General features: G+C 49.1%; 2 protein-coding genes across 2 annotated transcripts in view; one reads left to right on the top strand and one right to left on the bottom strand.

Annotated features, from left to right (window-relative positions):
* Drd5 (dopamine receptor D5) overlaps positions 1 to 7457 on the top strand; it is a 79787-nt gene extending 72330 nt beyond the window's left edge. Inside the window, exon 2 of the mRNA XM_057772110.1 lies at positions 7398 to 7457. Coding sequence (XP_057628093.1) covers positions 7398 to 7403 — 6 coding nt within the window. The 3' untranslated portion in view covers positions 7404 to 7457. The remainder of the gene's footprint in view (positions 1 to 7397) is intronic.
* Slc2a9 (solute carrier family 2 member 9) overlaps positions 1 to 26465 on the bottom strand; it is a 130307-nt gene that overhangs the window by 42833 nt on the left and 61009 nt on the right. The window contains exons 6-8 of the mRNA XM_057772107.1: positions 19343 to 19475; positions 5250 to 5437; positions 2675 to 2785 (exon numbers count right to left, since the gene is read on the bottom strand). Of these exons, the coding sequence (XP_057628090.1) occupies positions 2675 to 2785; positions 5250 to 5437; positions 19343 to 19475 (432 nt within the window). The remainder of the gene's footprint in view (positions 1 to 2674; positions 2786 to 5249; positions 5438 to 19342; positions 19476 to 26465) is intronic.

The following is a 26465-nucleotide window of genomic DNA, read 5'->3' on the forward strand; positions in this document are numbered from 1 at the left end:
CCCAAGCTGTGCTGCCATAAAAAAAAGACCACATTGCTGTGGATTCTGAGCCCGACTTTTAAAAGCAGAGTCCCTGCCTCTTACCAGAGGCTGAGTTGACTCCCTATGGCTTTGGGTCCATGCAACCCCAGCTCCCCAGTCCCCTGCCCACACCACAGTGGATGGGTATCCTCATGGGTGGATGACACTCCCTGGAAGTTCACTTATCTGAACAACACAGCTAAAGCCCAAAGAACCAGCCTGGAAAAGCCAGCTGTTCTGCAAGATGGCAATTTTTTTACAGTCACCAAGCCGCTGAGGGATGGCTGCTGCCCAAATTAACTGTAGATCAAAAGAACGAGTGTGCCTTTCCAGCTCGGTGTTATTATACCTCAGAGCCATTTTAGTAGACTGTCAAAAATCTCAGCAAAGGGAGTGGAAAAAATAAGCCAGGTGCCCTTTTATTGATAGGAAATTACCCCGAAGGGTTGGATGAAGTTGTCTGAGTGGCCCCGAAATCAGTTCACACAAACTTTGGGAAGAGCAGAGGGCTTGCTGAATGTTGAGTTTGGGGGAGGAGAAGGAGCTGCCATAGGCTTTGATTTCTGTTTCCATGACAACCCTTTCTTGCAGTATTAAAGTAGCTTGTTGTTACTTTAACATGTAGCTTAAACCAACTCAAAGGTAACAGTTTATGGTTTGGATATCCAGGGGTCCAGAGCAGGTCTCACAAGACAAAACCCACAGTGGAGACCCTGGGGAGGAAAAGACTGGTTTTCCCAGTTCCCAGAAGCTTCCTGGGTTCTACACCCTCATTCCAAGCAACAGCAGTGCCCTTTTATGCCTCACATCCTGACCTCTGACCTTTTATCACTTCAAAGGTCCATTGCCTGCCCAGATAGGCCCAGGGGACCGCCACAGCTCAAGTCCTCACTTCCACCTGTGATGTTCCCTCTGACAGCATCTCACGGCCTATGACTTCAGACCTGCGGATCTTTGGGACGCATTAATTTCACCTGCCACAGACGGAAAGGATTAAAAGTTGATTTTATAAATGTGCAGATCCGTTCAGAGGTGTATGGTAATTTCCCTAAGCACAGCCCGCTGGTAAGTGGATGTTCTGGACGGGATGTAGAGCTGTCCAGTTCTGAAGCTTAAACATGAACACACTCAAGAGCACACACACACACCACACACACACACACACACACACACACGTGCGAGCACTCACACAGTGTCCCTGCTATGCTCTTCTCCGCCGGGACACAAGGACGTGTACCACAGCCTCACTTCAGGTGACAGGGTGTGACTTTATCTGCCCACATAGAATGGTGGGCACCTGCTGAGCATGCACCATCCTCCAGCCCTGCCAGTCACTTAATGTCATCTGTTTACTCCCCAATCCATGAGGCAGGAATGTGTCCTTATATAAATGGAGAAAGTGAACCACAGGGACGTCATACAATTTGCTTAGAGAGTCACCTGTCTCAGGAGAAGCAGAGCTGTCATGGGAACTCAGACCATCCGTGTTCTGATAGAGATGCCAAAATCCCCACCCCACAGATGGAAGCTTAGAAAGGAAATGGAACACAGGCTTTGGAGGACTGATACAGCCTTCATCACCAAAGCAAACTCTCATATATACTGGTTACATGATGCACCCCATTAAAGCTACCGAATCAATACTAGGAGGGAAGTTAGTCTGCACCAGCCGCTGTTAGAAAAGCAGGACCCAGTGGGATGTAGACAAGGCCACTACCTCCTAGGAACAGAGAAAGATGTTCACAGTGTAGAGATGAGTGGGCATTTTCCCAGGCCATCCAAACAGAGGGCATCTCTTCATTCTTTTAACTTTTCCTGGGTTTTTACAAATGTACCTCCCTAAGTTGGAGTTGGTTTCTGATAGCAACAATCCCCAATCCCCCCAAAAAAGAACCCAAACTCCAAGTCCTCTTCTGCTTCCTCTGCCATTTCCACCCCAGGCTGACTGAGTTCTGTTGATCAAAGTCAGAATTAGTAGTGGGATTGGAGCAGCCTATAGCTAGAGATGGCTTTGGTGATGCTCACAGGTGGTAGGAGCACTGAAAGGTTTTCCCCTTTAACAAAAAGCAGATCAGATCCTCCTAAGAAGTAGCTTGTTAGAACGCTCTGGGAAGGCAAGGAGAAAAACTGAGTCTACCGAAAAGTGGGCAGTGGGATGGGGAATCAGCCTGCTTGTGCTGACATCACCCTCGTCATGGAGATCAGTGGGGGAGACTGAACGCCTGAGCATCTCCTTCGAGGTCAGAACCCACACTCTGCCATGTCAGAGATGTCAGTCCATCCTGCTTTCATTCTGAAGCCCCCCAGGGGTACTGTGTGCCTACAGAGTGAAGTACAGACCACACTCCCACGAGAGCACAAATGTAAGCACTTCCTCAAGAGAGAAGCAGCTACGGCTCAGAGAAGCTGAGCGCACTGCCCCACATCACACAGCCAGAGCTAGGATTCATTTGTTTTCATTGGAGATACAAGGAAAGGAGATACAGTGAGCAAGAGCCCAGGTGGGTGGAGACTCAAGAGTCTGAGCCTGTCTCAAAGCCAGACAGGGTCCTGTGACAAGGTCCACCCTCGTGTGACAAGTCCTGTTAGTTTCCCTGGGTGCCTGTGTGTCATTTAGCCCCTGGGGCATTCTCAGGAGCCCTCAGTGACTTACAGAGAAGATGGCAGCTAGGGTCTCAGTTCCACCGGTGCTCAGCGTGATGTATGGGATCTTGTCCTGAGGGATCCCCGCTTCCCCAAAGATGCTATTGGTATAGAACCAGATCTGTAATACAGAAAAGAAAAGACATGTCATCCAGAGACCTCAGCCTCCTCCCTCAGTTAAAATAAGGTGTGAGGATCTCTCTACACCATGCTACTGAGTCCAGACTCAGAGCTGAGCTGTGCCGTGTGGCCATGTGGCTTCCCCTCTTCTTCACTAAAAGACTTCTGTGCTCCTGGGAGTGATGTCTGCCCACCCGAGACATTGCTTCCTAGACTGCCTTGCAGTTAGGGGGTAGCAACAGAAATCTTGGTGGGGCTGGCGGAGGCTTCTTATTCTACTTACATCTATTTACATGTAACCAGTGTGTGTGTCAGGGGAGGGGAAGTCAGGAGAAAAGTTGTAGGAGTCTCTTTCCACCATGTGGAATCCAGGGATTGAATGCAGGTCAGACTTGGTAATAAGAACCTTCAGAGGATGAGCCATCTCGCTGGCAGCCCTCTCCCTCCTGCCAAACCCCATTTTCTTCCTCCTCTTCTTTTAAAGAAACTTTATCAAAGCAACACTCTCAAGTTTATTTTATTTTATTTTATTTTATTTTATTCTGCCCGCTTTCCTTTCTGTGGTCAAGGCTGGCGAACGTGATGGTTGGAGCCTCAGTAGTCCTCTCGAGTCAGTAACTAACCTTGGATAAGCATGCTCTGTGAGGATCAAAAGCTGTTTTTACTCCACAAAACATTTTACTCTCGCCCACTAGGAACTGCCATGGTGGATCTACCACAGTACATACGGTACACACGATGCTCCTGAGGTCTGTGTAACTGTACATGTACAGTCAGGTCCAAAGGAAATTCCTACCCCCTGAACCCTCAAAGGCAATTCCAATATCCAGAAATGAGTTCAACCTGGACTATAGGAGGGTCTCTGACTGTTAGATAAAAGTCAGCATTGCTCAGGAGCTTGTGAAACTGGTTTTCACCTACCAAAAGGAATCATTTCCCACATCCCTGGCATACGGGACATATGGCTACCTGAGGTGCCTATCGGCATATCAAAGCCCATGCTGGCCTCTAGGCTCCCTTAGTATCCCAAGTTCCTCTTAGACGCTTTAAGGTCTTTGCTAGCGTTCTGTCCTCACCTCCTCCTCTACCCTCACTAGTCACTCTCTCACTCCCTCTTATTCTTTCTCTCTGCTCTATTCTCTATCTCTTGCTATCCTGTTATCTCTACTGTTCTCCTCCACTTTCCTGCTGCCCTAGCCCTGGTCATATCCAGTCTACTACTTCCCTCTGCTCTGGACTCTTCCACATGTCTCCATTACACGATATGCAGATAGGAAATTAGGTCCTGGTGGAGGAGAAGGGTCTGCCCAGCAACGTCATGGCTCTCCATCTAACAGCCTCGTTAAGCAAGAACTCCACATGTCCTTAAGACTCCAAGTATTAGCCTTAGGAAACATAGCATCCTTTTTCTCCCCTAAGAACAAGGAGGGTATGATATGCCGACCTTGAACCTGTCTGAGGAAGGAAAATGGAAGGATGTGCAATGGCCACCTGGGCCTAGGCTGATCTCTGCATTCCCTGCTCCACGTTGTTCTTCTCACTTAACCAGACCAAGGCAAAAGGCAGAAATGGCTAAGGAGCTGAGTGATCTCATTTTACAGCAGAGTTTCCAAAAATAGACTCTGGAGATGGAGATGCTAAAATCAGGCAGAACGCGTGGCTGCTGTCTTCCTAGTCAGTCGTTTCTCCTGCTAGACAGGAGCCTTGCTGCCACTCCCTCCCCCACCTGAGGATCACCCCCACAATAGCAGCTGTGCCAGACTCTCATTGAGCAGGTATAAGGCTGAGCTCCATCATCTGGGCTCTTTGTGGGTCCTCCTCACAGCTATCCCCCCCTCTCTTTCTCCAGTGCTGTGTGCCTGGAAGCCTGTCTGCATCCCTTAGTGGATGGAGAACTGACTGCATCCCAAGGCAAGGCATCCCCCTCAGTTCCCTAGAAGCAGCCACACTCAGTTTCTTTACTTCTTGGATTTGGGGATTTTACCTTCTGGAACACTGGAGAGAGCAAGAGGCCTGGAGCCTCCAGAGAGGCCTCAGCTCTGGCTCCAATAAGATGAAGCCAGCACCACCAAAACTGCTTCTATGTAAATCATTTTGGTCCTCTGTCCCTTTGTCTTCCTGTGTCTTTTTATTGAGAGCCATGACACTTTATTTCCAGAGACACACAGTAGGACAGCAGGTGACAGTGTAAGAGACAACTGTGCTGGCTGTGTGGATAAGTCCACTCCAGTCTATCCCGTTCTACTGAGGTGGGAAGTGAGGACCAGCAAGTTCCACAGACGTAAGCCTCAGGAGAGGCTAACAGAGCTGGGTCTTGAAGTCAGACATGCGGGTCTCACATTCGGAGCCACCCACATTCTGGCCTACCCCCCTCAGTTTCTATGTTGATACTGTTGTGTGTGTGAGTGTGTGTGTGTGTGTGTGTGTGTGCGCACGTGTGTGTTGGGGTGGGGAAGTGTACTCACTGCATTGAGTCCACACAGCTGGTAGCTGGCCATGGTGATAATGACAGTGATGACCTGCCAGCGGACAAAAGGTGCCCTCAGCAGCTCCAGCACGGACACCAGGTGGACGTTCCTCTGCACACGGCTCTCGGCCAGTACCTCCTCCAGCTCTCGGGAGACATCTTCTTTGCCCAGAAATGTTTGGAAGGCTGTGAAGGAGAACCGACAGGGATTGGGGTGTTGGCCCTCTAGGATGCTGACCTTCATTGGGCCCCACTACCTGGACATAACCTTGTCAGTGGTCTGTGATCTCCCGGAGGCTGTACAAAAACTGTGCTTGAAAATGGGGAGATGGGATCTAGAGACATAGCCAACTTTCCTGAGATCACCAAGTGGGCTGAGAGAGCCTAGGTCTATCCATCACCCCCCCCCCCACACACACACACACACACACAGAAAATCAGAGCATGCCCAGTATTCAAATCCATCTTCTGGGATAGTCATCCCATTTATCTTTTATTTACAGTCCTGACCCTCATGCTGGGGGAAAATTGCATAGTATCAAGCGTATCAAACCTTGCTTAGAGCTCCCCCACCAGAACTGCTGTTCCAGTGAAATTCACTGGGCACCTCCTGTTTGCCTGGCCCATCCTCACTGAGGGAGGTCAACGGCCACCTGGCCACAAGTTGGCCAACCCCAAAGTTGCCTCTATGGATAAAAGAGGACTGAATCTAATGACGTCACTGAAGCCCTTTCCACATGACCCTCTGGAATGTGGATGTCCTGAGTGTAATAAGTCTCAAATGGGAGAGTGACGATCCACACGCTCTCTTGATAGATGTATTTCCAAGTCAAGCACTGCAAATTTCTAGCCATTGGAGGAACTGCATTTTAACCCTTGTACAAGCAGACCCCTGAGATCATAACAGCCAGATTACACAGCGTGCTTTCAGTACAGAAGCTTGAATATTCGTTGTCCTCGGTCTTCCTGCTAGGGGAAGAGGTGGCAGCAGTGATGGTTCCTGTGGACAGTCCATTCCAGACACAGCAGGCAGTGTCCTTAATGACATGGTTCCTACACCTCAGGCGTGAGAAATTGCTCTTTTTAAGTAGAAAAGTAAAGTGGCCAAGCCGACTCCAGATTTTCCAGGCAGCGAGCCCAGAGGGGCTTCAGTGGTACTGCAAGCTGCTTCCAAGTGTCTCCTTGGAAGACGCGATTTAATGTTTTTGCCAGCACCAATTAATGGTACAGGTGAGAAGTGGCTGGGTTTCCACTGCATGCCAAGCCACTGTATTTTGAAATTGTTTTTCAAGTTCAAGATATAACATCCATGTCGTAAAACAGCCCTGGAGTTCGTGACCATGAAAATATTTCTCTCACCTTATTGGTATGTGTATTTCCATTACAAAATGGGGGAAACTTTATTGCCCCTACCCTTTCACCTTGAAGAATTCAGCCAAATTCAATGCACAGAGTTCGTCAAAATTTCCCTCTGCAGCTTTGTCCTTGCTGACTCTCTCACTCCCTGCACTTTTTCTTCCCAGCATCCCCTCTTGCACTGCTATTGGATCTCTAAGTACGCCTCCAACACACACACACACACACACACACACACACACACACACACACACACACACACACCACCTTCTGTAAGCACCAGGAGGCACCTGACAGAGAACAGCTGCCAGGGTGATGTTGGTTAGCATGGCTTAGATGGTAAATCCAGACCCTTCCCTACAACAGGGACCTCCACTTTGGTACCAAGGACATCTTGGGCTGAGTAGCTGCAGTGGGGGCATTGGTGCACGGTAGGATGTTTGCCTCGGGATATTGCCAAGCACCTCTTGGGTCAGACTTGCAGCGCTGAGCTCTTCCAGATCCATGTGTGTCTCACAGACTCAACAGAACTGAAATTGATCACAGTCTTACTCTGCACTTCAAACATCCCCCATGACACAGCGCCATGTATTTAAAACACAGAGAGCTGGGGCCATCCCAGGATTCTGCCCCTTAGTTGTGGGGCCTGGACAAACCATCCCTGCCTTGAGACTTCTTCCTCAGGCTTGGTGTCTGCAAAGCCCCCTCGTGTCTATGTTCTGACTGTACAAACATGTGATATACATAAGCCAGGGCTGTGATGGTTTGTCTCCACTGTCACCTTGACCAGCTTTAGAATCACCTAGGAGACGCACTTCTGGATGTATCCTTGAGGATGTTTCCCAAGAAGTTTAACCGAGGAGAGAAGATTGTACCATTCTACGGCTTAGAATCCCAGAGTGAAGAAAAGGGAGGAAAAAAGAAAGTGAGGTGAGTATTGACATTCATGTCTCTCTGCTTCCTAGTCCCCAGAGATGGGAGAAGCAGCTGCATGCTCCTGCCACATGCCGTCCTTGCCACGATGGACTGTAGCCTCTGACCATGACCCAGAGTAAATGATTCACCCCTGACACTGCTGTCAGACAAGTAAGCAGTACGGAAGCCTCCTCATGACCACATTCAAACCCTGGCTTTACCAATTCCTTCAAGTTTCTGGGCCTCAGCTTTCTTACCAGGAAACTGGACATAAGAGTATTGTTGTGGTTGCTAGTACTGAATGCCAGCACACACATCATTAGAATGCTACCTGGCTCCTACTGGGGTACAGGCACTATAAATACACAATAGGGGCTGGAGATGAAGCTCAGTGATAGAGCCCTTGCCTAGCATGTGCAAGACTCTAGGTCTGGTTGTAATATATATATATATATATATATATATATGTATATATGTAGCAATACACTGGCAATTGCAGCAGGTGCTGGCTGCATCATCCCTCCATTGACTAGTCTACCTTTCCTTCCTTTTCTTTGTCTAGACAGTGGGTACCAAATGTTGTAACCTTCTGTCATGGCTTAAGTTGTATACCTGTTATCATATGGTACCTGTTAACATGAGCTCTGCAAACAGCCACCTGGTGTGCGTGGTGGTGGTGGTGACCCCAGGGTGGCCTGGTTTATTTGATTCCTGTCTTCGTAGGCTAAAGAGATTGGAGAACAGATGTTGAGTCTCAGTGAAAATGTAAGTATGGAGGGGGCTGGGGGATGCGGCTGCCACCCAAGGCACACTGTGGGTGTGGGAACACTGGCAGTACAGGAAGACTAAGTATGTTGGAGATTGAGGATGCAGGAGGATCGAGGATGCAGGAAGACTGAGGATGCAGAAGGACTGAGGATGCAGGAACACTGAGGATGCAGGAGGACTGAGGATGGTAGTGTATGAGGATGGTAGGGTACTGAGGATGCAGGAACACTGAACATGCAGGATGACTGAGGACGCAGGAACACTGAGGATGCAGGAGGACTGAGGATGCAGGAACACTGAAGATTCAGGAAGACTGGAGATGCAGGAGCACTGAGGATGCAGGAGCACTGAGAATTCAGGAGCACTGAAGGTGCAGGAGGACTGGTGATGCAGAAGGACTGAGGATGCAGGAACACTGAAAATGCAGGAGGACTGGTGATGCAGGAGCATTGAGGATGCAGGAGGACTGAGGATGCAGGAGCACTGAGGATGCAGAAGCACTGAGGATGCAGGAGCACTGAGAATGCAGGATGACTGAGGATGCAGGAGGACTAAGGATGCAGGAGCACTGAGGATGCTAGGGTACTGAGGATGCAGGAGCACTGGGGATGCTAGGGTACTGAGGATGCAGGAGCACTGAAGATGCTAGGGTACTGAGGATGCAGGAGGACTAAGGATGCAGGAGCACTGAGGATGCTAGGGTACTGAGGATATGAGATACTAAGGGTGCTGGGGAAGTAAGGATTCTGTCCACTATCACCAGCTAGCAGAGGAGTATGGCTCTGCTAGTCCTTTGACTTTCTACTTCTGGTTCCCAGAAGAACTGGACAGAGTTAGATGATGTATAGGTAGTTGCTCTGAGCTGACAGCTTGTGACACTGCACTGTGGTGGCAGCCTTACTTTCTCTCTTTGAATACTCTTGACCTCTTGCAGAGTAAAGCCCAGAGAGGTCAGGAAGCTTCTTTCCAGTGACAAAGGAATATCACATGGAACATGCCCAATGGTTCTTTGTGCAGAGAGACACTCTGAGCTCTTGGTGTTGCACAGTGCAAGGTTAAAGACTTCTAAAATAGGAGCTTTGACAAGACTGGTATTTAAGAGCAGGACATCATGGGGCTTCCAATGCAGGCTCAGGTCTCTTCATTGTCATAGCTGTGAAGGGGTGTAGGAGGAGATGTTGAGGCTCTGTGGAGCTTTATACAATTTTACTGGGCCTGGAAGCTCATGGTCTGTATGAGAATGTGGGAGACCCTGCAGCGTGGAGAAGCTAGCAGAGCAATCACTGTTTTCCTTCGTGATCAGCACATAGTGATACATTGCTTTGGTACAGTTTACTAGTCAGTGGCTCGGATAATGATTAGCAAATTGGAGGATAATAATTCTGCCTTCTGATTGAACTAATCTGATAAATAAACTAAGCTTCTGCACCTGCCACTTTCTGCCATGCCTCCCTGACGTGATGGACTTTCATCCCTCTGGAACTGTAAACCCCAATAAACCCGTTCTTCCACGAGCTGCTTTGGTCATGATATTTTGTCACAGTTATAGAGTGTATCTGAGGCCAGCCTGGGGCAAAAGAGACTGAGTCAAAGAAAAAAATTCCTCAAAGAAATTGAAGATTTAAAAACCAACCGTGACAGCACCAACCAAGATGTGACACAGTTGGGGACAATGCCTGCGATCCAGTTCCAAGGCATTGCAAGCTTCAAGGGCATTGGCCGAGAGAATGCCTGGCAGAAAGTGTAAAATTAACAAATGATTAATAATACTAATTAGCAATAACACCTCAAGGTAAGGGGGGCATTTCTGCAGGAGTGTAAAAGTAGTACTTAAAAAAAAAAATCATGCAATGAAAAGAGGTCTTTGGAAATGTTTCTGTATGGCAGTCAAAATAGTGTCCTCAGACCAGCAAGGAGAGTTCTCGCAGCTGTACGCCTAAAGCAACACCAGGGCTGGGGAGATGGCTCAGTGAGGAAAGAGCTTGCCAAGAAAGCAGGTGGATCTGAGTTCAGAACCCAGAATCCAGGCAAAGTCAGACATGGCACTGTGCGTCTGTGAGCCCAGCACTCCTGAGGCAAGATGGGAGGCGGATACAGGATCCTCAGACGACCCTGGCAGACACAGAAGAAAACAACAGAGACCCTGTCAAGGACTGGTGTATGGCCACCTGTTCCGTGTGTGTGTGTATGAAAGGGGAGAGAGAAAAAGAGAGATAAAAAACCCCAGCATCTTGTAAAGAGTTTTCTTTTCTTTCTTCTTCTTTTTTTAGTTTTTTTTCTTTCTTTTTTTTGTGGTTTGTTTTTGTTTTTGTTTTTTGGTTTTTGAGACAGGGTTTCTCTGTGTAGCTTTGGAACCTGTAGACCAGGCTGATCTTGAACTCACAGAGATCTGCCTGCCTCTGCCTCCTGAGTGCTGGGATTAAAGGCCTGTGCCACCACCGGCCCATGAGTTTTTCTTTTCATCCATACTATAAAATAATTCAAATAAGTTCTGTGAGCTTTGCAAAACTGCAATTGTCTATATAAAAAGTGAACTTCTTTTATTATCTCACCAGGATGACTGACTGACACCGGGAATATGGAAATTTCAGGCCATGTGAGTTTTACTACCAACTGATTTGACTTCTGCTTGATCACTTTAGAAAAGAGACAAGAGTGCAAGAGTGTTCTCTCTCTCTCTCTCTCTCTCTCTCTCTCTCTCTCTCTCACACACACACACACACACACACACACAGCATATTTTGCAACTTTTTGTTTTTATTTAGTCCTCCTGTGACTGACCCCTGAGGTGACAAGGTCAGGGTTGTCATCCTGCAGGTGAGAAGAGAGACGGGACTTGGCCTGAAAGCACAGCCTGGTCTGCATGAGGAGGGTGATGTGAAGGCTGTAAGGCCAACAGCACAACACTTGTCATAAGGGACCTGCCTGGGACAGACAGGTTGGTCTCACTGGACTGAGCAGCCTCTGCAGGAATAGCTCCCAGGATGTCCCTACATGGAGGTTGGCTGCTTATCTGAGGAGAACTAACTCCATACACATCCACACTGCACTGTACATGGGATGGATGGGCTCCTGGCCATGGAGAACAAGTGGTGTGCTGAAGACTAGGAATTGTCTGCCCACATCTGTGCTCACAGCTGGGTGTCAATTGTAGTGGGCCATTAGAAAAATGAGCCAGGAACAGAAGAGACCAGGAGAATCCCTGGGGCTAGGTGCTCCTAAAGTCTCTTCTGAGCATCAGAAATAGTCCCTGGGAGCTGACGTAGTTGACAGGAGCTGCTGGAAGGAATAGCCAGCCTGGGGCTTAGACAGTCTCACAAGCTGGAGGCTGGGAGTCTGAACAGAAGGAACCATTGAGTTACTTCTATGGGCTGATGTATGGCCACCTGTTCCATGAGTGTGTGTGTGTGTGTGTGTGTGTGTGTGTGTGCATGTGATAGACAGACAGACAGACAGACAGACAGACAGAGATAGAGACAGAGGGATACAGAGACAGAGATGGAGAGAGAAAGTCAGACAGACAGACAGACAGACAGACACACACACACACACACACATACACTGAGAGAATGAACACTCTTGTATCTCTTCTAAAGACACTAATAGTATCCTTGGGCCCCACCTTCATGACCCCATTTAACCTAATCACCTCCCAGAGCCTGGCTTCTGAATGTCATCATGCTGGAACTTAGGGCCTCAATATATGAATTTATGGGCATGCAAACCTTCCGTCTCTAACAAGAACTTGGAGCCAGACCTTAGAATACTGTCTTACCCTTTGTTCTCCTCTCTTCTCCTCCTCACTTTCTCAATGCTATTTTGCATCCTGAGTCCTGGACCAGGAGGCACTCTTGGCTTTTGCTCATGCAACCCCTGCTGTCGGTTTCATCAGTGTGAGTTCTGTGATCTAAATTTAGCACGAACTGTTCTGTACCCAGAAACGTGAAGCAGGATGTCTGGGATTGCGACTTTTCCACCGAGAGCCCGTGAGGAAGATTGTTTCCTTCTGCCTCTGTCTCTGGATAAGGGAGGCCTGGGGTACCGGAAACTGTACAGGGAGGTGTCGAGGTGCACGCTGTAGCTAAGTGTCAGCCACTGTGGGGCTCTGTCCTCACCCTGCCCTGTCAGCACTGGAAGCTCTTGGATGCACTATGAACCTTGGAACATTCTTGGCAGAGGCTAGGTATAGGTAGGGCACTTGCTGTCCTTGGTAAGAGCAGAACAAAGTCATGAGCAGGAACTCTGCTGTGAGGCCCAGCATAGGAACTTCCTGACTCACATGACTAAGGATGGACTGGCTTTGGGGACCATGGGTGCTACACCCCACAAGCACACAGGGGCATGGTGACTACCTCAGAAGTGCTGTGACCCCAGGATCTAAAAGGAAGACAGATGGGCAAGGGGGTCTCTGACTGTGTCCTACCTCTGTGGATGATGGGAGCAGGTGAGGTGTCCGTTTCTGAGAAGAGAGGACAGAACGGACACCTTCCATCTTAACTCATTGACTCCAGGGGGAAAAGTGGTCTCAGCCACCTGTGTCTGACAGCTCATCTCAGAAAGACATAGCCTGTGGAGAATGGCCCTCAATGACTCCACCCTTGTCACTGAAGAGTAGCCCATCCTTGGCCTCTCCCAGGACACTTCCCATACCCTTTCTTCAGTTTGAAAGTGAACAGTCTCTCACACTTCTCACCCCTGCCCATTCCTGCCTGTGGTCTAGTCATGAGCACTAAAGAGTTTGAGAAGGGAGAACATGTTCATTCCTTGTTTGGAACGAAGTCTCCTGGGGGGCCCAGTCAGTCAGTTTCTGGGCTGGAATTACTAAGAGATTCAGATCTTGTGCCACAGATAGACTCGCTGTGACCAAAGAAGAGCCGGAACCCTGTGGAACCAGGAGTCTGACATTAGCTGTAACTACCACCTGCCATGAACAACCTGCCCTGTTGCAACAGCCTTGGAAGGTGGGTGCTGCTATGTGCAATGGCCTCCAGGGTCTTGGGGAGTCCCCAGACGACCTCAGGAAAATCAGCTCTCTGATCACATTTCCCTCACACCTCCAAAGAATGTGAGACAATCCCAATACCATAGAACATGAGAAAACCCCATAGAACATGAGAAAACCCTATAGAACATGAGAAAACCCCATAGAACATGAGAAAACACCATAGAACATGAGAAAACACCATAGAACATGAGAAAACCCTATAGAACATGAGAAAATCCCATAGAACATGAGAAAACCCCATAGAACATGAGAAAATCCCATAGAACATGAGAAAATCCCATAGAACATGAGAAAATCCCATAGAACAGAAAGGCTGAGAGGAGACCTGGTTCCACTTAGCTTCACGCTGTTGTGTGGTGGGAGCAGGACACAGACACCTACCAACTAAGGGAAGCATGAGGCAGGGTCACTGCTGCTGCCAGCAGGAAGCTAGAGAGAGACAGTGCTGGGGAGGCATATGAGCCACACAGACCACTGTCAGCTCTGCGCTCACCACCGTTTAACATTAGGAGAACAAGGAGCTGAGGGATCCAGACCCACAGGGGCATGGGAATTTCCACCCTTGCACTGCCGTGAGTCTGTGTGGGTGATGTGAGCTCAGGTCAAGCGATGGTAGTGGCAGGAGGTGGTCAGAGACAAGATGACCCACTTCTGCACTATCATGTCCCCTGTACACGCATTTAGGGCCACCTCTAAACAGAGGGAAAGCCCTCTTCCTCTGGGACTGCAGGGGGTCTGACTATTGCTTTCCCTGCGAGGAAATTCCCCCTGCCCTGGGATGGCCGCTGATGACATTCATATCATAGGTGTTACTTTAAGTGCAAAAAGTATCATGATGGCCACACCCTCCTGCAGGATGGGAGAGCTGGGTTCTACTGCACCTCTACCTCTGTTCCTGTGTGACCTGGGCAGTCATGTGACAGCTGGCTATATGGCTATCTTCAGGAAGGATTACAATGAACGTAATGGAGGCAGAACTAGCACGCTCCTGGAGGGCCATTCTGAGCTGGGGTGCATGTGAGGATTGCCCCCCTTCGTGAATGACAGCTACAGGAGGCTTGAGCAGGAATACTGGTTTAAATCAGTTAAATGCACACAATTCCTCCCTGGTCTGCAGGTGCTTGATCCAGCCATGCATGTCCACAGGTTTGGCACCGACCTAACTGCACACATTCCATGGCTGTCTTCACCTGGTTCATGCCAATGATCCCCCTGCCCACTCAGCTACCATCTCCTTCAGGAAGCTCTCCCTTGGGACCCAGGGCTGCTCTCCTGTGGCTCTTGGCACAGGGTGACACTATTCTGATCTGTGAGAGCATCAGGTTCCTGACGACCTCTCTTTCCGACTACAGGCTCAAGGCTCAGCTGTCTGGCTTTGCTCCTGATCTTATCCTCGGGGTTCTGTGGCCTGGGACATTGACGAGAGAGCCAACGGAGAAACCAATTTGTTCTTTTTCTCTAGCTGCCAGGAAGCTCCAAGGTACTTGGTGATTCTTCCCGGAAAAATGACAAGTCCTGTGGCCCAGCCATTGTCAAAGCCAGGTTGGACATTCTTCATGCGAGTTACACAATTAACCCAGTGGGCTCAGTGCCACAGATGGGGCACGCAGGTGAGCCTCCTTGACCGTTCCTAAATGCCTGTGTTGCCTGCCTCACAGCCTCATCCTGACATCTTGAAAGCCAGCCTCCTTCAGCCAAGTCCTTCTCATGCGACATCCCTCTTGTTCTCCCTCTGCCTCCAGTTCTACTTTCTAGAAGGATCCTTGTGATGGCACTGTCCCCTCTTAGGCCGACCCTCTTCCAGTCCGAATCAAGCTGATTGGCAGCCTCAGTTCAATTGATGACCTTCATTCCTTCGTCTTGTGCCACCTTTAATCTTGACTGTTAGCGGGGTGGGGTTGAGACCACCCAGGGGACTAACACAGCTCACTCCGGGTGTGTCTCCGAGGACTAAATCAGGAGGGCTCTGAGATGGTGAACAGTTTAATCCATTGATGGAATTAAAATGTGACAAGGTGGGAGTGTGGAAGGTGGGGCCTGGCTGGGAGAAGTGGGCCGCCATCAGGTGTGCCTTTGGGAGCTGTCTCTTGTCCTGACCCCTCCCTCCCTGGGAAGGCTCAGCTCTGGTTCCTGTTCATCACAGTGTGAATTGCTTTGCTATGATAGACAGCGACCTCTGAAACTGGCTTTCTCCTTAGGTTGTTTGTATTGGGTATCTAGTCTCAGGGGTGCGAAGACTGATGTATGCACCATGCCTTTACGGCAGGCTCAGGGTCTGGGAAGCAGAAAGTAGAGAGCCCTTTTCAAGAAGGGATGGTGGAGATCACTTTTCTGCCGTCCACGCTAGCACCATGAGGACGTCACAACAGTGGGGGTCATTTGTAGAGCTGGAAGACTCGCTGAGAGTTCATATTCCCCTTGTTTATACGGCAGAGTTCAAGGCTCAGAGAGGCTTGGGTGCTGAGCCACAGGAGGGGTCAGTCAGTGGTCAGAAAGGTGCCACTTTCACCTGCTTAGAGGGAGCAGGCCATGGAGGAGATGGAGACATCGTGTGTACGTGGGGTGATGAGAGCAGACACTGTCCCAGCACTGGCCACCTGATGACCACACTAGGCTTTGGAAGGCAGATATGCTCACTACTGTACCACCAACACTGCACCAACACACCAAGCTTTAGTGTTTCTACCTCTCTGCTCCTCCTCTCATGCCCTAAGCGAGCTGATAATACAAGCTTTGCTCGGACCATTGAAACAGTTTGTTTGAAAGCAGAGTCCAGCTCCTCTGGGAGGGTTAGGACTGAGGCCCAGATAGTCAGAACTGCACGGATCCTCCATGCTGAGGTAGAAATAGATGAAGGCACAGAATAGGTACAGCTGTTGGTCTCAATGCTCTGCTTTAAAGGATGCAGCATGGTGTGTGCATGCCTGTCCTGCTGTTCCATCTCCCTGACTGTCCTTCCATGAATGATGCATGCAGGCAGTTCCCAGCAACCTCAGGGCTTTCCCTTAGCTCACGCACGCTGGCAGTTTGTCATCCAACTTTCAAGGCATTTTCTTCATGCACCAACTCATCTCCATTTCTTATTATACTTCCCATGGCTGCTTATATAAACCCACAAGCTATCAAACTCTGGAGCTTGTTCGTGGAACGTGGTTCGTGCAGCTGGTCTCAGTCACCCAGCCACTCCCACTCTCTGTCTATAGGACAGAGTGTGGCAGCAGCTGGGCGCCACCACTCATTGCCCTCTTCCTTTGGAGCAGCCCCTGACATTGTAGTAACAGATGGCTGAAGAATTACATTCCCAGGCTCTGCAGCAGGGAGGACAGGCTGTGAGATCACGTTCTGTCCAAGGGGACATGAGCAGAAGAGACACGGTCACAGGGAATTCTGAATCCCTCCTCCTCGCTTGTTCTCTCCTGGCTGGAATGCAAGGGTGATGGCAGCCTCTTTAGAAGATGGTAACTAGAGGATCTTTATCACAGAGCCCTCCCTGGTCCTAATCTCTGGGACATCTATCTGCCCATCACATTTCCCATGATGACATTTCATTTCTACTCAGTTAATAAAATATCCTCTTTCTTGGGATGGGTTTAGGCTCTTGTGTTGCGGAATGTTAATTTAATGATAGAAGGATGTGTTATGTTTGGTTATGTTGTGTTTGTTTAATTGTGTAAAGATGTGTTGCATTTGTTTCACCTTGTCTGCCTAAGGCACCTGATTGGTCTAATAAAAAGCCAAACGGCCAATAGCTAGTTAGGCAGGAGAGCGATAGGCAGGGCTGGTGGGCACAGAGAGTAAGTAGAAGAAATCTAGGCAAAAGAGAGAAGAAGAAGAAGAAGAAGAAGAAGAAGAAGAAGAAGAAGAAGAAGAAGAAGAAGAAGAAGAAGAAGAAGAAGAAGAAGGAGAAGAAGGAGAAGAAGAAGAGACATACTCAGGGTCAGAAGCCAGCCAGCCAGCCAACATGGAGACAGCAGGAAAGTAAGTTATAGTAAAAGAAAGTTTAAAAGTCCCAAGTCAAAGTGTAGATAAAGAGAAATAGATCAAAATAAGAGCTAAGGTAAGGCCAAACATTCACAGCTAATAATGTTTCCATGTGTCATGATTTGGGAGCTGGTTGGTAGCCTAAAAAAATCCTGTTTCACTCTTGTCCCCAGTTTTAGGCTCAGTGCCTCTTAAATAACTAAGACCAAGAGCTTGATCCTTGGCCACTGTGAACTAAAAATGGTTGCGTGGAAATGTCTGAAAGGGCCTACGGGACCTATTACATCCATGAGCTTTCTATGTCATGTGTCTTTTACCCTCTGAGTGTGCATAGAGCCTCCTCCCACTGACTCCAAACTCGGTCATGTGATTTCAGATTAGGATATTAAAAATATGCATGCATTTCCCACTTCCTGTTTCAGAGACTGGTGATCTCCATGAACATATTCTTGAGCTGATTTGCTGGAGGATGAGCCATGTGGAGAAGAGCTGTGGCCACCCTTGGTCAGACTGCTGGCCACTGGATAGGTAACTGTACCTCAGTTTACTCTAGGAAGGATTTCAAGTCCAAATCCTATAGATTAACAGAGCCACACAGCTGTTCTCTGGACTCATCAGCAATAACAAATGCTGCTATCTTGAGTTTTGAGGCATTTGTTATGCAGCATTAATGGAATAGCTGACTGTTACAAGACCCTGTCCCACAATGTTTTCAACAGACTGAACAAGTGTATTTCTTGCCCAGTATCAAGTAAAGAGCCAGGATATGTAGTATGCATTTGGTTCAAGTTCAATGCTACCATTGGCTTCTCTGAGTCATTGGCCAAGTGTCCTGACGCTCAGCTTCTGTCTTTGCCTTTGCTGTAAGGAGGACTAGAAGTATGATTGGTTTCCTATGGTTAATAGGATCTAATGAGCTAACCCAGGTGACTGCCCAGTACAGATGGGCCACTCATAGATAGTGTCTCTCCATCTTTTTCCTATTAAGACAGAATCTCACTCTGTAGCCTAGACTGGCCTTGAACTCATGGGGATCCTCCTGCCTCAGCCTTCAGAATATTGGGATTGCATGCATGCTCCACCTGGACTTCAGTTTTGTTTGGAGAACTGGAGATTGAACACAAGGCCTCGCACAGGCTTGGCGAGTAGCACACTACTTAGGCTCGTTACCCTCAGACATGTCTGTCCATCCTAACAGACCACCCAGGTCACTCCAGGAGGGCAGGGACGCCATCTCATGCTCCCGTCTTTCCCACTGCCTGACAGAACACCCAGCATGTCAAAAGTCAATTGTTTGCTGAACATCTGGAGTGAAATTGTTACTGTTATTAATAGAAATGCAGATCTCATTATTCTATTTCAACCCAAGGCCAGGATCTCAGTAGCTTTGTTCTTTTTGTCACGTGGAGGTATAGTATTTATCAGGTTTTATGACTTAAAATGTATATAAAATGTATATACTAAACACACACATGCATACAGACACACACGCATGCATGTATATACTAAACACACACACACATGCATACATACACACACGCATGCATGTATATACTAAACACACACGCATACATACACACACGCATGCATGTATATACTAAACACACACATGCATACATACACACACACATGCACACACACATGTGCTGGGCTGTGAAACAAGACTGCAGAGCTTCACTCCCTGAATTCCACACTGCCCATTCTGACTCTACAGAACTGATGCCTTCCCCAAGGTCCCTGTCTCAGCTGGGCAGGCGGAGAGGAGTTTTCCCAAGTCAAGATGTACCATGTTTCCAGGAGAGGACTTGATTTTTTCCATCAAGCCCAGTTGCTTTCTGGAATCAGATCTCTTAGCCTCTCTTCAGTCACTGTCTTCACATTCCAGAGCCTCTGCTATCTGACCAGTGTCTGCAGGCGGGGAGGCAAAGAGAGCGACTGTCCCACAGCACCCACCATGGTGCTTGCAAAGATGCTGCTTTCCCTGTCCGGCTTCCTGGTCCTCAGCATAGCACCCTGCTGAGATCCAGGCATAGGCGGGCACTGTGTGATAGAAGCAAAGGACCCACCTCTCATGGCTCCTGCCTCGTCATCCTTTTCAAGGAGGAGGTAGCGTGGGCTCTCAGGGAGAAATGGCAGGCTTGCCAGCTGGACCAAGGCAGGAACAACGATCACTCCAAACAGGTATGGCCATGTGCTCTCCTGCAGGGAGAAGACTCTGCTGATGGAGGAGGACTTTGGTTGATTTATTGGGGACATTGGACTAGGCAGCTTGGACTCCATGGGAGGCCTCTCTGCTCAACTTGTCCACACTGCTAAGGGGAGGAGCGGAGCAGGTGAAACAATGGCCCTATGCACACAACGTCTTCCACAGCGTTGATGTGGGGCCCTCAGCATCTCCATGAGATGATGACCTAGCACATCTCTGAAAAGAAAGTAGATCCTGGCAGCCAAGCCACCCAGGGAGTACCAGAGATGGCTGCTTCCCTCACTTGGACCATAACAAACAACCTGGGGTCTCCTTGAATCCCCTCCACTCCTCCAGCGTGGCTCCTCCCAGGTTGTCATGGGCATGGAGACAGACTTGCTTGGGTGTGAACACTGGACCAAGACCCCCTGTGCAGTGCCCACCATGTTCTTATTTTCAATGAAGATAGGGGGAGTAAGGATGGCATGGTCTCAGGAGCCCTTATGTGTGGAGGATCTTCACCTTCCAGACAGTAGGGAAGGACAAATGGCCACCTCCAACACATGCCATCAATTTACTGGGTGCAGTGACTCCCATCCAGTGCAATTTAAATGCAGCGTGGAGCATAAATTCTTGTGCCCATCAAGGTGTTATTCTTCACTGTCTGTCACCCCGTTTTACAAATATGCTCCCTCTGTGCACCCTGCATAGGAGCAGGCCACATAGGCAGCGCTGATGGGGAGGGTGAAGGCTTTGGCTCCAAGGTGAGCCCTTAACGTGTTTTATTTCCTAAGACAGGAAAAGGAAATAGTCCAGGAAAGGATGAGACACGCTGGAACTAGAAAAGTCTTCACACGATGGGCAGAGGTCTGCTGGCTTATTCAGAGCCCTTGGGTGTATGTGACTGCTTGTCCTCAGCCACTTGCTACCTGTGATGGCTCTCAGGAGAGACAATGTCCCTGTCTGCTTTTCTGAGGCCCTCTATGGAACTCTGATGGAGGAGAGCCCATGAGAGTTCCAGACATTACCAAGGTGCTGCGGCAGGGACCCCTGAAGCACAAAGCAAGCTGGAGGGGGCCTATTGGGGAACTTGGCCAGTGCTGGCACAGTTCTCATCTCCAAGGTGACTCTGGTCCTCCTCCCCTTGCTGAAGCTAGTGCCTACTCCTATTCAGAGGCCAGCACAATCCTTGCATGTCCCTTTGAAGGACTGGCAAGGCAAAGCTGGGCTTTTCAGCTTGGGGAGGCTTGTGACTAGAGGAGCATGCACGAGAGAAGTCAGGCAGTCTGTGGAAGGTCAGAGAGAAAAGCGTGGGTGAGGAGTGTGGAGGGACGCAGATGGGCTCCGTTCACGCACCATGGAAGATTCTGAATGTAGACGGGTACTGCTGCTACCATTCGTGACTATTCTGAAAACCACAGGGGTTTTAGTATAAACTGGCATATATTTCAATTAACAATTTTAAACTATGGTAGAAAACAATGAGCAGGGTCTGTCCATTCTGCCTGTACATTCTGTACCCATACATGCCACCCACCGAGGATCAGGAATATTCACAGAAAGAATGTATCTGTGTTGAACATTCATAGGCAGACCTCTTTCTCTGTCATCATTCCCTAAGCAATATGGTGAAACAACTATTTACATGACATTTGCATGACATTAGGTATTATAATGAGTCTCAAGATGGTTTGAGGTATATGGGAGGACATGCGTGGGTTACAAGCAAATATCACACCAGGAACATTCTGATAAGGAGCAGTAACAACTACCATAATCGAGGAAGGCCTTTCAGCCTGGGGCAGGGTGACCCAGTGAGTGGTAAGAGTCCCTGCTCCTGAGCAGGCAACTCAAGACTTTGCTTATACTCCAGCCATTATGGACAAGCATCCTAAGATATGAGCTGGATTTGACCTTCTGTCTTTCTGCAGCACTGTCCGCACATGGTGTTCCTTGGCATTATACCCACTTGATCCAAGAACCCAGCATGTCCCTCTGCAGTGGCACCCAATAGCTTCTTTTTACTGAGAAACAAATGAGGGGTGGTGGTGGGGATTTCTTTTATACACTGACCAGTTTCAGGGCCACTTTTTCTACTCCTGGAGGGTAGCCTCAGCTTCAGGCTGTTTTTAGAAGTGTTTTTCAAAACATTTAACTCAAGGTAACCATGTGAAGATAAATATTGCATTCTCTCTCCCGCACCCTAGATTTGAGCCATGGATTTGGGTGGGAAGAAACGTGGGCAAAGACTGGGAAACTAGAGTCCCACAAGAAAGGACAAAATGGGTTTTACGGGAAGTCAGTGAGTGGGGAATAATATATGACATATGAGAAGGGAAGGAAGTACAGGGGACAGAGGGTGTGGGGGTGGCAGGGAGATGCGGGATAGGAGTGTGGAAAGGGGAATCACACAAAACAAGGTATGCATGAAAATGCCCTAAGTGCACCTGCTTCTCTGTATGCTAATTAACCAGACAACCATACGTGACTCCCCTGGGGAGGCCCAAAGGTGCCGCAAGAGTCACCTCAGAGGAGTCTTTGTGCGGCAAGTCAAGATCTGAGATATGGGAAGGGACACAGGGCTCCAGCTCAGTGGCTTTGGGTCAGGGTCCTGGTACCCACTGTTCTCATGAGGGCAGATGTGGGTCATCTTGTTGGCCAGGATGATGCCTAACTCCCTGTTGGGGAAAATTTGTGAATCTTCTAGCTGTGTGCCGCTCTTTCAACTGTAAGCCCTCGGCTTCAAAGCTAGATTTCTAAGCTACTTCTCCCAGACTGTCGAAGACTTTGATCCTTGATACAAAGCCCTTCTGGACTGGACTACTACGAAACAGCAAACATTTTAAAGCAGAGTAGGCACTGTGGATCTTACAGAGTCAAGTTCTTAATTTAAGCGTGCAGGGATCCCAGAGGAATGAAGCAGGAGGGCTGAATGTGGCCAGGCCACATCGGCCACTGGCCGGAGCAGCTTTGATTGCTTATGGGGGTAACATGTAGAGACCCCGACCACCTTTAAGGCTCCTTGGAGACACAACAGGATGCTGTTCATATTTCTTCATACTCTTGGTCTGATTAAAGAAGGCTGATGGCTATGGTAGTGGGCTGGGTTCTCTATGTAGCTCTATGAAAAACAGCATTATCCTGTCTTCCAATGTTTTTTTCTCCCAGTGGCCTGAGTTTCCTGAGAACCAGCCCTAGTCTTGTATCTTGACACATCTGCCAGTGCTTGAAGCCTGGCAGATGTTCAGCAGGTGCTGGAAGACTGTTGGGTGAGGCAAGTGGTGACAAAGACCATCGATGCAGTCGCTAGAGATGACCCTCTAACCCCCAGCCCTTCTTGAAGTATTTCTTTTTAAATTTAAGCCTTTCCTTAAAGGGCCAAGACTTTCCACTAACGTATTTCCCTGTGCAGCATTCCTGTGGTTTCAGGTTTATAGGAGAGAAATCTGAGCCCTGAAAGGTCAGGGAATGCACATGACATCCCTCGAGAAGCTGGGGGACTCGCTGGATGATTGGTTAACTCTTCTGACCCCAACATAGGTTCTTCCCTTGTTAAGCAGAGTGGCAGCTCTCTCAGGCCTGGCAGCTGCGAGCTAGCTAGGGAATTTGAGTGGTGGCTCTCTTAGGCTAAATCAGCTCCCTGAGCAGAATTCAGCAGCAAGCACTCAGACTCAACTCCAGTGCTCACCACAACACGATGGGATGGAGAAGGGAAGAGACAGGAGCAAGTATCAGCCATTCTGTGAGGCTGACTTCATGTACAAAGCTGGGCCACCTTGACCAAGTGATTCTCTTGCACACAGGGGTGACCTCAGAGTGTATAGGAACTGGGATTCAGAAGGCAAATGGCTCCATCAGCAAATGACTACAGAGCTCCAATGACCTTACGTCTCCCTCCTTTAGCCACTTCTCAAGGAAGGGCCGTGATGGCCACAGCTTCCTAGTGCCCTGGGTTAGAACATGGCTACCTGAGTGTGGAATGGCAGTCTTTCACCACCTCCAAATCTGTCCCCAAGAGTCCATTCCAGCTTCTAAAACATCACATCTGCATTCCTTACAATCATACGCTATATTCTAAATATTTTCAATGTGTATCTATAGTCTGGTTCTCTTTCTACATTGAGAAGGATTCTTGTACAAGTTATATTATCATCCGATTTCCCTCTGTTACAATTAATGGCAAGACAGACAATCTAAGGACACCACCCTCACTGTGCCCCTATGGGGCCCCATACTCCTATACATACAACGCTCATTCCCTTTCTGGTTCCTACCACCATTTCCTGTTTTCAAAATGATTTTCCTGTCTTGTGCCTTGTTTGGTTCTCAAGCGACCTCATAGCAAAGAGCAACCTCCATTATTGCCTTCTTATAGATAAGGAACCTGAGGCTTCTGGGAAGTCCGACAGCAAATGTTACCCATAAACCAACTTTATTCTGCTCCTATTTGAAAGAGAGTCAAAATCCCACACTGGACAGTTTCCTGCCCTTTCACTAAGGCTACCAGCCCAGACCAGTGAGTGCCTGACTAGAGGGCAGGCCTCAAGGTCCCCGCCAGGGGAAGCAGGCCCCTGCTGCTGGGGTTGCAGTCTCTGCTTGTGATCTCCTGGACCTGCTCTCCCTGCCCCCTATTTCCCTTGGTCCCTGGCTCATTGGGGCCACCAGGAATCCCTGCATAGGTGCTGAGAAGTCCCATCTGGATGGGTGAGTGTGTGCTATCCTGGGGCGCACTGTCCCGGTAGAGAGCACAAACGCCCCCCCCCCCAGCTCCTGCTGCAAGGCTTTCTTTCCTACACACCCGCCCCCCACCCCCACCCCCAAGCCTGCCTTGTCTGCAAGGTCCTTTACTGTGGAACAGTTTCCTGCCCTTTCACTGAGGCTACCAACCCAGAGTAGTGAGGGCCTGACTAGAGGGCAGGCCTCAAGGTCCCCGCCAGGGAAAGCGGGCCCCCGCTGCTGGGGCTGCAGTCTCTGCTGTGATCTCCTGGACCTGCTCTGCCTGCGCCCTACTTCCCTTTGTCCCTGGCTCATTGGGGCATCCAGGAGTTCCTGTGTAGGTGCCGAGAAGTTTCATCGGGACGGGTGAGTGTGTGCTATCCTGGGGCAGACGGTCCCGGTAGAGAGCACAAACGCCCCTCCCCCAGCTCCTGCTGCAAAGCTTTCTCTCCTACACACCCGCCCCCACCCCCACCCCCAAGCCTGCCTTGTCTGCAAGGTCCTTAGCTGTGGAACAGTTTCCTGCCCTTTCACTAAGGCTACCAGCCCAGACCAGTGAGTGCCTGACTAGAGGGCAGGCCTCAAGGTCCCCGCCAGGGGAAGCAGGCCCCTGCTGCTGGGGTTGCAGTCTCTGCTTGTGATCTCCTGGACCTGCTCTCCCTGCCCCCTATTTCCCTTGGTCCCTGGCTCATTGGGGCCACCAGGAATCCCTGCATAGGTGCTGAGAAGTCCCATCTGGATGGGTGAGTGTGTGCTATCCTGGGGCGCACTGTCCCGGTAGAGAGCACAAACGCCCCCCCCCCCCCAGCTCCTGCTGCAAGGCTTTCTTTCCTACACACCCGCCCCCCACCCCCACCCCCAAGCCTGCCTTGTCTGCAAGGTCCTTTACTGTGGAACAGTTTCCTGCCCTTTCACTGAGGCTACCAACCCAGAGTAGTGAGGGCCTGACTAGAGGGCAGGCCTCAAGGTCCCCGCCAGGGGAAGCAGGCCCCTGCTGCTGGGGTTGCAGTCTCTGCTTGTGATCTCCTGGACCTGCTCTGCCTGCGCCCTACTTCCCTTAGTCCCTGGCTCATTGGGGCATCCAGGAGTTCCTGTGTAGGTGCCAGAAGTTTCATCGGGACGGGTGAGTGTGTACTATCCTGGGGCGGACGGTCCCGGTAGAGAGCACAAACGCCCCTACACTAAGGATACCCAACCAGAGCAGTGAGTGCCTGCCTAGCGGGCAGGCCTCAGCAACCCCCGAAAGGGAGCGCAGGCACCTCCAGCTTGTACTGCAGTGTCGCCTGTGTTCTACTTGACCCCGCCCGACCCCTTGCATTCGGCCTTCTTTACGCGGGTCATTGGAATACCACGCATCCATGTTTTGGTGTTGAGGAGTTCACCTGGAAGGGAACGGTTCCTGCCCCTACACTGAGGAGATACACCTAGAGAGTTAGTCACAGCAAAGACTGGTCCAAGACATCAGGCCTCTCCTGGCTCCATTTGAAGGAAAAGATGGGCAGGCGCCAATGCAAGAATTCCCCCAACAACTTGAAAGGCAACGTGACATCACCAGGATCCAGGAATCCCGAAATGAGAAGTGTACACCCTAATCCAGAAGAATTAGAAGAATTCGACTCAAAAGTGAATTTTATGAAAATAATAGAGGACCTTAAACAGGAGGTGAAAAACTGCCACAACCAATTAGAGATTACAAACAAAAAGGTAGAGGAAATGAATAAATCTCTCAAAGATACCCAAGAAAACCAAGAGAAACAAGAAAAAGTAATCAAACAGGTAAGGGAAACGGTTCAAGACTTGAAGAATGAAGTGGAAGTAATAAAGAAAACACAAACCGAGGGAAGGATGGAGATGGAAAATTTGAATAAACGAACAGGAACTACAGAGACAAGTACCACCAACAGATTACAAGAGATAGAAGAAAGAATCTCAGACACTGAAGATACCATAGAGAAAATAAACACTCTCATCAAAGAAAACAGCATAACCAACAAATTCTCATCACAAAACATTCAGGAAATCTGGGACACAATAAAAAGACCAAACCTAAGAATAATAGGGATAGAAGAAGGAGAAGATCTACAGCTCAATGGTCCAGAAAATATATTTAATAAAATTATAGAAGAAAACTTTCCCAACCTTAAGAAAGATATTCCTTTGAAGGTCCAAGAAGCATACAGAACACCAAATCGACTGGATCAAAAAAAAACATCTCCTCGTCATATAATAATCAAAACACAAAACATACAGAATAAAGAAAGAATATTAAGAGCTGCAAAGGAAAAAGG

Source organism: Chionomys nivalis, chromosome 6 (genome assembly GCF_950005125.1).
Source record: "Chionomys nivalis chromosome 6, mChiNiv1.1, whole genome shotgun sequence".
Lineage (NCBI taxonomy): Eukaryota > Metazoa > Chordata > Mammalia > Rodentia > Cricetidae > Chionomys > Chionomys nivalis.